We start from the raw sequence: 14499 nt of genomic DNA, 5'->3' as shown, positions 1-14499 counted from the left end.
AACTTCAGTCCAAAGCCACATATTCTCATGGTATGGACATTTTTACAATTTTCTGTACATATTTCGGGACTTCAAGCCCTTACATAATTGTCCATATTTTGAGGAACTTCTGGCATCTCATTTAATTGCTCATCCATGAGTTTAAGGAACCGCAGGTTCTCTTTTGTATATAGTGACGGTTTACCCAAAATGGTTCATATTTATGCATACGTCACTATTCATGTGAATAGTACTATTCATCAAGTCATGAATACGTATCTATCCATCTGCCAGTACAGTTATCATCAATGTGTACGGCACCATGAACCAATACGGTACTGTTACATCATTAAGAAACTCTAGGTTCTTATTTACATGTCAGGGATCAAGGACCTTTAAGTCCGATCACATGTTTACAAATACAGTACCGGAGAGACTGCCAGCTCTCATATCATCATCAAGGATCTTCAAGTCCTGATGTAATTGTATGATGAGGATCAAGGAACTTCTGGTCCTGATTTGCATACTGGAAAAAACTCATCATACAGCACAATCAATCCATAAAATAAATTGCTGATAAATAAATTACTGGTATGGACGATAAACCCGCACCATACTTTAAATAAATGTAAATGTGCAGTAAAATAAATTCATAAATTAAATAGCTTGCTGTATGGACGTTAATCCCGCACCATACCTTAAATAAAATTAAATGTGCGGTAAAGTAAACGTGCTTGTATGGGCACTACTTCTGCTCCATACATTTAAATAAAAGCAAAGGCGTGGACGATAAACCCGCACCACCCTTTAAATAAATATTGCCGTATGGGTAATAAACCTACACCATACCATAAATAATGCTTTAAGTAAAAGTAAATTTGCGATAAAGTAAACGTGCTTGTATGGGCACTAATTCTGCTCCATACATTTAAATAAAAGCAAAGGCGTGGACGATAAACCCGCACCACCCTTTTAAATAAATACTGTTGTATGGGTAATAAACCTACACCATACAGTAAATAAAATAAATGTGCGGTAAAGTAAATTTGCGATAAAGTAAAGGTGCATGTATGGGTAATAAACATACACCATACAGTAAATAAAATAAATATGGGGTTAAAACCACCACCGAATAAAATGAGAAAAATGTTAGTATTAGTAACGGTCTCCCACTGATAATATGTTTAGTATTACCAAGGGTCCATTTTTGTTAATGGTTAGTAGTATAGATAATAGTGCAGCACAAAAATTATACCTGAGAGCTTCTCGTGCTGATAACGTGTTATAAAATAACCTGGAATATGTATGAATATTGAGCTGCACGTAAAGTAAATGGGACACAGTATTTAACGAGGTTCGGCTATGCCTACGTCCCCGGAGAGCAGCAGTAGTAACTTTTCCACTATGTAAAATAATAGGGCTACAACTTTAGTGTTTACAATATATGTGGCTCACTAATTTTTCTCTCTTGGAGAAATTTCTCTCCACTCTATTTTTCTCTCTACTTACTCACCCTCTTTCTTCCTTCTCTTCCTTTCTTTCTTTCCTCACTCATTCTTCTCTTCATTTTGGTGTGTCTTACAAGTGAATGAGCAAGCCTATTTATAGGCTAAGATTTTGGTAAAATACAGGGAAGGGAAGGTTCCTGGAAGATGCAAGGAAACTTCCTGAATTGATAAATACAGGGAAGGAAAGTTCCTGGAAGATGCAAGGAAACTTCCTGAATTGATAAATACAGGGAAGGGAAAGTTCCTGGAAGATGCAAGGAAACTTCCTGAATTGATAAATACAGGGAAGGGAAAGTTCCTGGAAGATGCAAGGAAACTTCCTCTGTGGGCTCCACCTTCAAACTTTTACAACAAATATGTTGTTTTTTCTTTCTACTTTTTTTTCTTTTGAAGAGAAACGATACATTAAAAATATGGATACATCCACAGCCAAACAGAACAACAAAAAACAAAAAATACACCAAGGAACACGAGAGGATGTGACAGTTTCAAGCCTTTATGTGAGAAAAAAAATTAGTAGCTCGCGTACGTGTGCAAGACCTTGTTTGGAACACAATTGGACCAAACAATCAAACCATCATTAGTGCTTGTAAAATGAATGGACTGATACCAGAAAATAAAGGCAAAACGTAATTTTTGGTCCCTGTGGTTTACCATTTTTATCACTAAAGTTCCTGTGGTTTTAATTTGATCATTTTTGCCCTTGCGGTTTTCAATTTAAGCAATTCAAGTCCAATCTCCAATTTCTGTCAAATTAAGTTAACTGATGTTACTTATGAAGGGGCATTTAAGTCCAAAAACAAGAAAGAGAGAAAAAAATAATAATAATACAAAAAATATAAGGGGAAGAGAAGCCGTCAGCCACACCCACACCCACCCCCAGCAGCCCACACGCCAACCACCACACACGGCCCAATCTCCCCAACCCAGTGAACTCCACCACCTCGATCTTGATGCCATAGCAGAACTTGGCTACTATTTGAAGGTCTCGGAGCCGCCAGTGAAGTTGGAGATTGCTATTTTTCTGATAAACCAGTTTTTCTGAGAGCTTAGTACTAAGCAAGGACACAAGACCAGAGCATAAAACAAAACAAAAACAAGAAAGAAAGTGGAAATAAAGCTGAGCCCAACAAGCAAAAGAAGGAACAAAATACAAACTTTCTTTGTTCTGTTGGCTGATGCATGCACGTCTTGTCCTTTTATCATGACTCTAGAGGGTTTTTTTGCATGTCTTTGTTCTGTTGGCTGATGCATGCACGTCTTGTCCTTTGATCATGACTCTAGAGGGTCTCTTTGCATGTCGGTTTTAAGCGTTTGGGGATTCTATCTTTTCTTTCTTGCTTGACAGAGTTGATAACAGAGAAGGAAGAGCGAGGAACTCGCGGAAGCAGTGAGCTTTTTTTTAACCTTTTTTTCCCTTGTTTGGATTTTTCTCAGTCTTTAGATATGGAGGTCACAGAGTTCTAGCAGAGAATAGTTTCATGTAGGGGTGGGCATCTCATCCAAATTATTCGTGTACTGATCGTACTGTACCGACGGTTTGGTTTGATTTGGTTAAATAATTATTTTTTAATTTTAATTGTTCCGATTCGATCCATATCGAAATGTTTGGTTTGGTTAACAGAAACAAAATTCCTAACCCGACGGAAACCCGTACCGATCCAATATTTAATTTTATACTTATTTTATTATTTAAATACAAAACAAGAAACCAAAAGTAAATACAATCAACATTTTGTATCACTCCTTTATCACTACCGTATCACTTCTTTCTCACCATTGTATCACTGTTTTATCACTACTTTATCAACACTGTATCACTTTTTTTATCACCATTGTATCACTTATCCGGGTACTATAGCACTTTTTGGTCATAGAGGAATCTATGAACTTCTTATGTTTTCCAATTTCGACCTTTGTCCCTTTTTTACCTGTAACTTTCCAACTGTTGATCCAAATTTTATGTTCTTTATATGGTTGGATTCAGCATGAAAAACTAAAGAACCCTGCGCGGAACAAATGTCAAAATCATTTACATAAATATAAAGAATTCAATAAAAAGAACACTCAAATGTTCAAACGACAAACACAAGTGGCTCCTAGTACATCTTGAATGATATAGTGACTAAGTTATTTGATTTCATACTTGGATGAATTAGACTATTGAGTTTTTATATATTACAAGGATAATTTGGTATATTTGTTCAAGAACTTATGTTATGTGAAAATTTTATAAATTGTATTTTTATTAGTATATTTTTATTACGGTACTACCAGTGTACCGACCAATCCGAACCAAATATTAGGTTAACTGATCCGAAGTCTATCGAAGTCTTTGGTTTGGTTAACGAAAGAGAAAATGGTCTACCGAAGTCTTTGGTTTGATTAACGGAAGAGCCTTCTACCAGTCCGTGCCCAGGCCTAGTTTCATGGAATCTTTTATGGAATTTCTGATTTCTGGGTTTTCTCAATATGGTTGTTTTGACTGTAGTGCTAGCACTCTTTCATCCACCGTTCTCTAACACAATAGAGCTTAAAAAGTCACAATCTTCTGCTGTATTCTGGAGTTTCCCCTATCTTTTGCCTTCTCTTTTTTTTTTTTTCTCTCTTATTTTTGGACTTAAATGCCCCTCAACAGGTAACAGCAGTTAACCTAATTTGACAAAAATTGAAGATTAGACTTGAATTGCTTAAATTGAAAACCACAGGGGCAAAAATGATCAAATTGAAACCACTGGAACCTTAGAGGTAAAAGTGATAAACCACAAGGACCAAAAGTGATGTTTTGCCGAAAATAAATAGAGAGTAATCAAAATATAAAATAGATATAGAAATCTAGATCATACAGTTTCTTCTCAAAAAAGCTGAAGAAATATAGGTCAAAACACCCTTCCACGATGGATGAAGTAGCCTTTGCAAAGTCACACAACCACTACATTGGATGCAATAAACAAGATAGGGAAATTCTCGTCTCACACGAAAGTCACAAAGCACTTTTCAAACAGAACTGCAGTGTTTAAAATCTACACATTCACATCTAATTTCTACTTTAGTTTCCAACTGATGCTTTCTTAACTGTTTCTACAACACAAGCGAGTGCAAGTGATGGCTGACTGAAGACAACATGGACTTCACACCTATCTCCTTCCACAACACCCAATAATTACAAAAGTAACCAAAGCCAAGAATGATTTGCCTGATATAGACATTGCACAGCAGGGTTTCACCCCAAGAGAGACTGCGCACGCCTTCAGCTTCACCTGCAGTATATAAGCAAGCCTCTATTAATACAAGACAATAAATAAACAATTTACCGGATCGAATATCATGGTTTGTCATATAAACTGAAACCACTGCCAGAGGGGTAACCCAACCTCATAGAGGAATCTCATTTACTGGGGATGGCCCCACGAGACGACCCATTCAACTGCATGTTTTCCCTCTGCTGACCCAGGAAAACACTTTCCTTGCTGTCACCAAACGTGGAAGGGTATGCTGATGATGGGCCACGGCCATTGCCATTGCCATTATCACTAGAGAGTGTGTGGTTCTTGTGTGCCCTGAACCATGGATCTGATCCTTCTTGCTGGACATTTGAGGAATCAAGACTCCCATTGCTTGTATTGGGAAAGCACTGAAAACTAGATTTGGCAGATTGGGCTGAATCATTTGCATCCAAACTCAGGCCTTTTTCTGGTGAGGAATTTTCGTCATTATCATCTTGTTTCTTTGTATTAAGGAAACGACCTCCACAACCCCTTGCCCTCCTCAATGCATGTAGGTGCCGAGACTCGTGAAGATATGGCTGTAGAATGAATACAAAATCATATATCAAACAAATCCTTACGCTGTTTACAGACAATCATTCAGTTACCTGAATACAGCTTAACACCTCTTGGAAAGTTACATGGTCATTCATATACGTAAAGTGTGTGTATTTGTGTGTGTTTAACACCCCTTGAATGTGAATGTTTCTTAAAACCCCTCGAAAGTTAAAGCGCCATACATACATGTGTGTTTGTATGTGTGTGTTAACACTCCTTGAAAAGTTATGTGTGTGTGTTAAACACCCCTAGAATGTGAGTGTTCTTAAAACACCTCGAAAAGTTAAATGGCCATACATACGCGTGCGTGTGTGTGTTAGCACTCCTTGAAAAGTTATATGGTCATTTAATCATTCATATACACAATATAGTGTGTGCGCGCGCGCGCATGTGCATGCGCATGTGTGTCCTATCATTCACTCAGCTGAAAACAAAAGGCTTAACACCCCTTGAAAAGGTACATAGTCATGTCCATATGTATAAAGTATGTATCTGCTTGCGTGCATGGGTCATTTTATTCTTTATTCCTCATAATTGGTTTCAGCCATTCCTCTAAGGGTATATTTCTCATCATCCCCGTCCAGAACTTAGCAAGTCTGTTTTATTTTCCCCACCATTCAAGCATATTCCCTAGCTATGTTTAGTTCATCTCTTTTTCTGGATATGAACGAAAGACATTTTCTTCCAGGATATTGCCAATATTTCTCTGATATTACCCATATACATGGATAAATCTACATTGGTGAAGAGTCTTAAAAGACTGCTACTTAGCAACATTTACCAACATTAGCGTTTCCATAGATATTTCCATATTTCTAACTTCCAAGATAGTAAAACTTTGTCAAACAAATGATACATGTCATATATTTGGCAAGAAAACTTTATTTTGGGAAATTGTGAAGCATTTTAAATTGGTTACATTCAGAAATTCTATATTTTGGAATGTTTTGAGGTGAATTACCTACATTTCGATCCATTTTTACCTATAAACATAGTGAACAAAAATTCCAATAAGTCTAGACCACCAACATATGCATTGATATCAATAATTCATCCTTGCTAGTTGCTTGTACCTAACTCAACATGACCATCATAATGTCTCAAACATATGTTAGATTCACTTTCAACTAGAGAAAATCAAATAGCATTAAGTTTTAAGATTGTCTTGTGTCTTGTGTCTTGTGTCTTGTGTATATGTATATGTGCGCACAAATGTGTTCATGTCTAATTCTAGGAAATGCTACTAGAGTCCACAGAACGAACAAATTTAAAATTAGTTTACCTTTCGAGCTTTTATAAGTTTCTTTTCAAGCTCAGTTTTAGCACGTGACTGTCTTCGTCTCAAAATGCCATGGTACTGCTTGGCATTTACATAAACAGGCTCCTCTTCCATTTCAAGGGGCAAAGGCATTCTACCATGATGAATGCCATAGAAGTGGGAAGGCAGCTGGCATCACACTAAGAACCATCAGATAATAAATGACAACTTTTCTCATATTCAAAGTGCAGTATAAAAGATGTTCATGCTATTGCTTATACAAGAAACTACAAAGCACAAAATTTGCTTATATTGTTTGACTGGAACATTGATCGCCAAACATATAGACATACTAGTTCATTACATTTGTAATCTGTCCTGAGAGACATATTATGATGTATGCATGTGTATAGTGTGTATGCATGTGTATAGTCTGTATGCATGTGCATAAAGGAAATCTTTGGAGAATAAAAAGTATTTTGTTCAGTCCAAGTATTCAGTTTCCCAATTTGTCTACATTCATGAACTACTTCCTAAATTAATTGATTCGGTTATAATTTAGTTTTCGATTTTGGTTAGAGGTATACACTATCTAACTGTTTCAGGTTATGATTAATTTATCTCAAAATGGTTACGAAAATTATTGATTACATTGATAATTGAATGTTGGTTACTCAATGAATTTATCAAATTCAGCCTAGTGTTTTAGCTGGATTTGGTATTGAAGTTTGGTTACTGATATATTTACCCACAATATTAATATAGATAAGTATTGCAGCCCAAAAGTGTCAAGGCCCATTGTAGTGAGGCACGTGAAACGTACACCAATGACACACGATACCAAGTTGTTGAAGTGGACACTAATATTTCTTAAGCAGAATCAAAAAATTAAAAGGTTTGGTTTAAACTTCATGACAAATCTATTCCCTATGAGTCTGAAGAGGAGTGTTGAGTAGAGCACATTCAAAGAAAGTTGAGGCTTAATGTATTTTAATTTGTTTTATGTTTCTCTTTTTATATAAGAAACAGAACTCTTCATTAAGAAAAGGAAGAGTTAAGTTTTTTAGTTCTTAATCATACTTCCGAGTAATTTAACAAGCTGAGAATAATAATCCTCTATCCTCTAACTTGGGGGGAAGTTTTGGATACAACATATACTACGGCAACAATATATATTACTGCAGATTGCATACCATAGCTTGTGCCCCATAAGGAGTCAACATCCCGCCATATTGTGGATCCGAATATGGATATGATGTCAAAACCTGCAAAATTTAATGAGACTTGTAAACTGTCTATGCATAACCCCATACAGCGAATGAAAACCATAAGTTGAACAACAGAACTTTTTCCACAAGAAATTTGCATGTCTTTAATAGTAATGGATACAAATTCTTGCTGTTCAAATTTCTGTGATTGTTTCCATGTATTGAAGGTTTATATATGTAGAATGCAAGAGGGAAAGAGAAAGTACTTACGATTGAGTGACCAACAAGTTCCATTTGTGAATTTGGATCGAGGTGTTCACCCATTGTAGGAACCACCGAGGAAGAAACGCTTTTGATTTGCTGGTTTTTGCATCCATTTTTCTGGTCTGAATAAAAGGAAACTTGCATTAATAAGTATATGGGCAGTTGAGTTAATATATGAAAGAAGATATAACACTGGAAATGTTACAGGGAAGACTTGGAGCAGACATATTCCATAGTGCTAACAAGTATTATCAACCAGATATAATAACCAATCCACTTAAAAGAATTGAAGCATTCCATGTACAATAGGAGCTTACGTCAAGATTTATTTTGAAGCTCACATATCTTAGGCTGCAGGCATTTATACATTTAATATTAAAAAATTATATTTTCTTCTGCATGCTGCCCCGAGACACCAACGTCGCCAGCTTAGATGCTCATGGCAGAAAACAAGCAGAGTGGCAGCATTGTCAAGAAGAAGAAAAACAATAAGTCCATTGGAGCGAGTGTCGATTTTAGGAGACCTTTTGACATAAAGTAGATTGCTCTGGGAAAATCTGATACAGGTGCTTCAGATTCAGCACTATGTCTATCAGGGAAGGGTTAATTTGGGTTTGCTGAGCAAGGTGTCAAGGATGGTTCAGGGAATTTTACAAGTGAATTTGCTTGGTTTCAGGTCTCTTTTTCTAGAAATCAAATCCATACTACAGAATTGAAATAAGAGCAAGATAAAATCCATAGCAATTGCACAACTTCTAGTTCCCCACCCTACCCCACCCAAAACACACACAGGGAAAGTAACAAGGATTCTCACCTTCTTAATGCAGTTCCTTTTTTCTCAACTAGATTTAGTTTTCCATATACAAATTAGCCCACCACACAAGAAGCTAGTAAGAGAAAGATTGTAATAACTAACCACAGGTGTCTAAGGCCTATTTTAATTCTTTTTTCTCCAACAAATGCTAGTCTTAGTTGTATCAAGTTCTATTCAGTTTAGATCATAAGCACTATCACAATTATAAAAACCTTCAAATTTCCTTTTATTTCACAGATTGAAAGGTCTTGGTCAGGATGTCAAATTGATGATGCATTCGGTCCTTCAATCTCACAAAGAAGACAAAGGCTTAGTAAATAATTATAAATAAAATAAAATAAGATTTTAAAAGGGTTTATCAGAATGATTACTTTATAGTTAATTTCTAAAGTAGCAAGTGTGAAAATTTCCAATTCAGAAAAAGAAGTTCACATGAAATTTTAATGATAATGCAAAAGTAACTACCAGACTGTGATCCTCCTGTAGTCCGCAATTCTTTGTTGAAGTTGGCCCCACCATCCAGCCTAGCATTAGCTTGTGACTGCATAGCTCCATTCATGACCATACTATCACGATGATCCACCAAAGATGATGCTGGAGCACTTTCACCTGACGATGAATTGTTCCCCACTCCACGCCACCAAGGTTGGGCGTAGATAGCTGATTCCAGCACAGTCTGGGCACCGTGTTCTATATGTGGATCTTCATCTTTAGATTTAGCTGGCATCATTCACCACTTTCTCCTGGAAAAATATAACCATGAGTTTTAACATAAAACAAAAGGAAGATGAGGAAAGAAACCAAAACCAACTACTGATCAACAGTCATTGCATAGAAGCAAATGACAGTGCATAGAAGCAAATGACAGAGAAACACTACGATAAGCAAATCTGCTTAGGCGCATCCAAAAAATATTATTTGAACCAAAGAATCAACCAGTAGTTTACTAATAGAAATATTGTATGGAGATAAGAACTCAAAATAAATACAAAAAGCAAAAAAAATAATAGTAATTTAAATATGCAGGTGAATCACAAATTAATCCAGCAAAACAAATGGAACAAAATAGTAACGATGGATGTTCCACATTTAATCATATTATTCCTATTCCTTCTACAGTATAAAAAAGGATGACAAGCTTGTTACCAAATTGCTTGAGGACAAAGCTAGGCATAAATACATCAATCAAATGTTGTAATGACCAATGCTCCTCCCAGAAATGTTAACTCCAAATTCACATATGGATTCCTAAGCGTTACTTGAGTACTCTAGATTTCCCTCATGCATATCCAATGTATGATTCAGGGGAGTCACAATCCTCCCTCCTTCACGAATATCATAATTCTCACTTCTTTCAGTATCCCAACCTCCCTTACTTTAGGCGTTAGCAACCGAATCAGGAATAAAATCACACACATAGCAGACAGGCCTTTGTAATATGATACGCAACTGTTTACCAACCCACAAGATTCAGAACAAAGTTAGGTGTTGCCTGCTTTGGGCTTAGCCCAACTCTTGCAGGTTCAAAGGTCCCTAGGCCTTGGAAATGCTGGACCTGCATATAGTACTTCACTTCAACTTAACAAGGCAAAGTGGGACACATGAATTTGTGTTCATCTCACCTGTCTTCCAATCACCGCAACTATCTTGGCATGTCCATCTTAGGAAATCATAGCTTATCCAATCAAGGAACTGTGGCTCTCACGTCAAAAATCCATTACCTCATAGCATAGGGGGAACTGACACTTTTTCCCTCATTAGCATGACGTAGTTGCTGTATCCATGTCCCCAATTGACTAGTAGGAATTGGGTTTGGCCACTTTGATACTATTTATGGTGATCCCATTCAAAAGTGCCAACCCTAGCTGACATTTAATTTCCAGGGTCTTGCTTAAACAAAGATTCTCTATACACAACGCCTATCTTTCTTAAAGACAGGATGCGTTGAGAGAACCTCACTTCTATGTAATTTCCTTCAATTTTGATCCCATTTTATTGACATGGTTGATTATTTAGGGTATAGAATGACCCTTTTGATCTTCGGTTTTAGGTTTTAAGTATCAAATTTTGGGAGCAATTACCAATCCGAGACTAGAAAGTCTAAGCTCTAAATGATGCTTCTAGTCCCTAAAACAATCAACCATGTCAACAAAAGGGATCAAAGTTTAATAAAATTTAGTGGAAGTGAGGTTTTCACAAGAAGTCTCATCTTTAAGAAAGATGGAACGCCGTGCACAAAGAATAAATGCTTGCTTAAACACTCTAAATATGGCTAGCTCATAGTTGATGTGGCATTAAGGGGTACCACAATCTCCCCTCCTTTAGGGATATCATAACTGTCCTATTATGAGCTTGAGAAATAAAGACACTGACGCACAAATTCAAGCATTCAAATTGACAGAAGTTGACAAGCATATTAATGCAAAAACTAGGAGTTGTTAAATCATTTAAGTTATGAAGGACATCTTTTCTGTTTAGTATTTGCTAATCATCCAACATTTCTCTTTAACTCATTTCTTGAGTAGCCAGGTTATTACAATGTTAATGACTAGGGAAAATCTTTAACTCATCCTCTTTCACAAAAAATGAAGGCAAATATTATTTGATCCCAATGCCAACAAATCCTAAATCTTTTCCATCTCCAAAACTTCAGAGATATTTTTTTCCAAATAAAAGAGCAACCTGGTCCAGAATCAATATAACGAGCATCTAAATTGATAACGAATCATCTACTCAACAGTATTCTGTAAGTCCCCATGAAAAACCAACAAATTCCACACTTGTTGTCCAATCATCTAAAAAACACAAACAGTTCAATTCGTTGCCACTGTCTCAAAATGCTCAAATACAGAGAATCCAAGAGCAAAACTCAAATTAATAAATAAATAAGTAAATACTAAATAACAACCGCCGGATCTCACAGATATAAGTGCAACTCATTTTGGTACCTTTAACATGCAATTACATCTTTAATCAAATTTTAATGATTCACAACTTCAAATGGATTCTAAGTTCAGCTTCCGTTGGTTGCTGAAAGAAAAGACCAGTATGAACAAAAAATTTCAAATTTATAAATGTCAAAACATGTAAAATTCATTGTCCCACTTTACTAAACCAGACTAAATTTTCAAAACCTTTTCCATCTGGGTACCCAAACTGTTCTACATGCAACACACCTGTTTCCAATACATATATTACTGGATAAAAAATTAACCAAAAAATACAAAAAGAAAGTGAACAGTTTGAGCTCCTTTTCACTTTCCAAAACCAAACTTCGAAATTTGTGTTATTTTCTTTATAATTCCCCCGTTTTCTCACTAACCAAACAGAGATAGAAGGACCTTTCTCTATCAAATACAAAAACAAAAATTCAAACAAGAAACATTGATTTGAATCAAAATGAAAGAAATTAAGAGAATTCGAACAGACAGGAGAAAAACTTGAGAGGGAAAATCATACAGTGGTGAGCGAAGTAGCAGACAGGAACCCTAAGAAGTTTTATTTTCAGGGATTCGAAGTCGTCGAGGTAAGTCTCTTCTCTCTCTCTCTCTCTCTCTCTCTCTCTCTGTCTTCTCTCTTTTCTCTCTCTGCAACCTTAAGAGAGACAGTGGAAGATGACGCAGACAGAAATTTTTTAAAATATGATATCTTTTCTAAATTTTCAGGAAACATAATTAATATTTCTTTAGTTTAAACTATAAAGATGACAGAAGTTGAGCTGACTTTACCAAACTACCCTTACAATTCTTCTTCTCTTTACAGAAAAATTAATATTTCTTGGTTTTATTTCTCTCATCTCTCTTGTTGTAATAATACTTTTAATTCATTATAATCTAATTTCAGAATTGTAATTTAATTTATAAATGTCAAAAGCTTTTATGTTTTCCTCTTTCCCTGTACACTTTTCTTTCTTTCTTTTTTATTATTTTGAATTAGTGAATAACAAGTTTATTCTCATATCTGAGTATCTCATCACCTCTTTTTTGCTAAATCCTCAATTCAATCATTCTATCATAACTCTCTTTCTAAAATTTCTCATTTCATCTAAATCTAGTTTTACCACACATTTGAAGGAGCTTATTGCAATCTACCCATATGTGGTTGTCAATCGTTATCAATTTAGGACATTTGTTTGCTATTATGCTTAGTTGGCTCATTGCAGACAAAGGTTTTCCCATATATACTTCATGTTCTACATTTTTTTAAAGGCTAGATGCACTAGATGGCCAATAGTAATGGATACTGCTCTAAACTACGTTTATCGATAAAAGAAAATAGGGCCCAAAAAAAATAATTAAAGGACCCTTTTTAAATATTTAAAAAAAAAAACACCCCGAGTAACGCCGCGCGGCCTTTGACACAAAACATACCCTCGTTCAGCCGGGCGGCTATACTTTTTTTAAATATATTTAAACAACCCAGTGTATATATATAAAGAGTATAGCCGCTCGGAAATACTATTTATTAAAAATAATTAAAAAGACCAGCCCAACGCCTAAGTGCCATCGTGTGAAAATAGGTATAGCCCTGCGGCTATACTATTTATTGAACAAAAAAGGGACCTGCCTAGCAATTAGGTGCCCACGCGTCAAAACAAGTATAGCAGGGCGGGTACGCTTTTTTTTATAAAAAAATTGACGTAGTATTGCTGTAGTAAAGCCGCGCGGCTATACCATTTTTGAAAAAAAAATTACTCAGTATAGCCGGGTGGCTATACTGTTTTATTTTATTTTTTTAAAACTATAGCCGCTCAGTTATACAGTTTTTTTTTTTAAATAACCTAGTATAGCCACGCCCCGCCTTGCAATTAGGCGCTCAAATGTCAAAACGAGTATAGCCGCACGGCTACACTATTTTTTAAATAAAAAAACACCATATTAAAGCCACGCGGCTAGACGAGTTTTTTTTAAAATAAATATCGTAGTATAGCCGTGCGGCCATACGATTTAAATATATTATATTTAAAAGGTATAGCCGCTCGGATATACCTTTATTAAACAAAACAAAAATAAAAAGTACCCTCCTAGTTGCATTAGTTTATATTTTATTGATATTAGTTGGCTAGTTTCAACATATCCAAAGCGAATATCGAAGAGAGAAATTTCACAGTAAAATCAATCTGAGAGTTCATTTTTTTTATTTTTTTATTATTTTGGTGTGTGGGAATGTTTGTCTTTGATCTAACTCGTTCTCTCGAGTCAAACTTATTGGAGGAACAACAATCAATATTATTCTAATAATTTAAGTAAACAATTAAATTAAACAACAAATTAAATAATGAAATTAAATATGGCTGTAAATTAAAAACTAACTGTTCTTGCAGGTAGAGGCTTGCAGAATTGTAAAGTCCTTGAAACATAATTTCACCCCTACTCAGTGCTTGTAGTTGTGTAGGCGTTTGTTCCACCAGGATACAACTATATAAATCAAAGTCCTAGCACTAGGCTTTGATTTCTGGCGAAATTTGTGTGTTTATCTTTGAGGCTCGACAGGAATGATGATATGGATGTTGTCTGTTAATTTGATGTAACTGTACTGACCCATGGCTTGTGTTTAAATAGAGTGGCTGATATATGTTCTAGATAAGGACAAACTCAATCAGACAAAACATTATATGATATTTGAATTTTAAAAATAATTCAAT

At 35.6% G+C, this 14499-nt stretch overlaps 1 protein-coding gene across 1 annotated transcript; it reads right to left on the bottom strand.

Moving 5' to 3' along the window:
- On the bottom strand, positions 4271-12504 carry LOC18787198 (nuclear transcription factor Y subunit A-1). The gene is made up of 7 exons (XM_007218433.2): positions 12315-12504; positions 9321-9598; positions 8048-8163; positions 7763-7834; positions 6594-6758; positions 4862-5292; positions 4271-4747 (listed from the first exon to the last, which is right to left on the bottom strand). Exons 2-6 carry the CDS (start codon positions 9583-9585, stop codon positions 4876-4878), a joined length of 1035 nt encoding a protein of 344 aa, XP_007218495.2. The 5' UTR covers positions 9586-9598; positions 12315-12504; the 3' UTR covers positions 4271-4747; positions 4862-4875.

Source organism: Prunus persica, chromosome G2, assembly GCF_000346465.2.
Source record: "Prunus persica cultivar Lovell chromosome G2, Prunus_persica_NCBIv2, whole genome shotgun sequence".
Taxonomy (NCBI): Eukaryota; Viridiplantae; Streptophyta; class Magnoliopsida; order Rosales; family Rosaceae; genus Prunus; species Prunus persica.
This window is presented reverse-complemented; position numbering and strand designations above follow the sequence as displayed.

Coding starts and splice junctions, on each gene's coding strand:
- LOC18787198 (XM_007218433.2), bottom strand. CDS start 9,585: ATGATGCCAGCTAAATCTAAAGATGAAGATCCACATATAGAACACGGT. Junction 8,164..9,320: donor TACAGGAGGATCACAGTCTG/GTAGTTACTTTT, acceptor CCTTTTATTCAG/ACCAGAAAAATGGATGCAAA. Junction 6,759..7,762: donor CTTATGGGGCACAAGCTATG/GTATGCAATCTG, acceptor GTGTGATGCCAG/CTGCCTTCCCACTTCTATGG.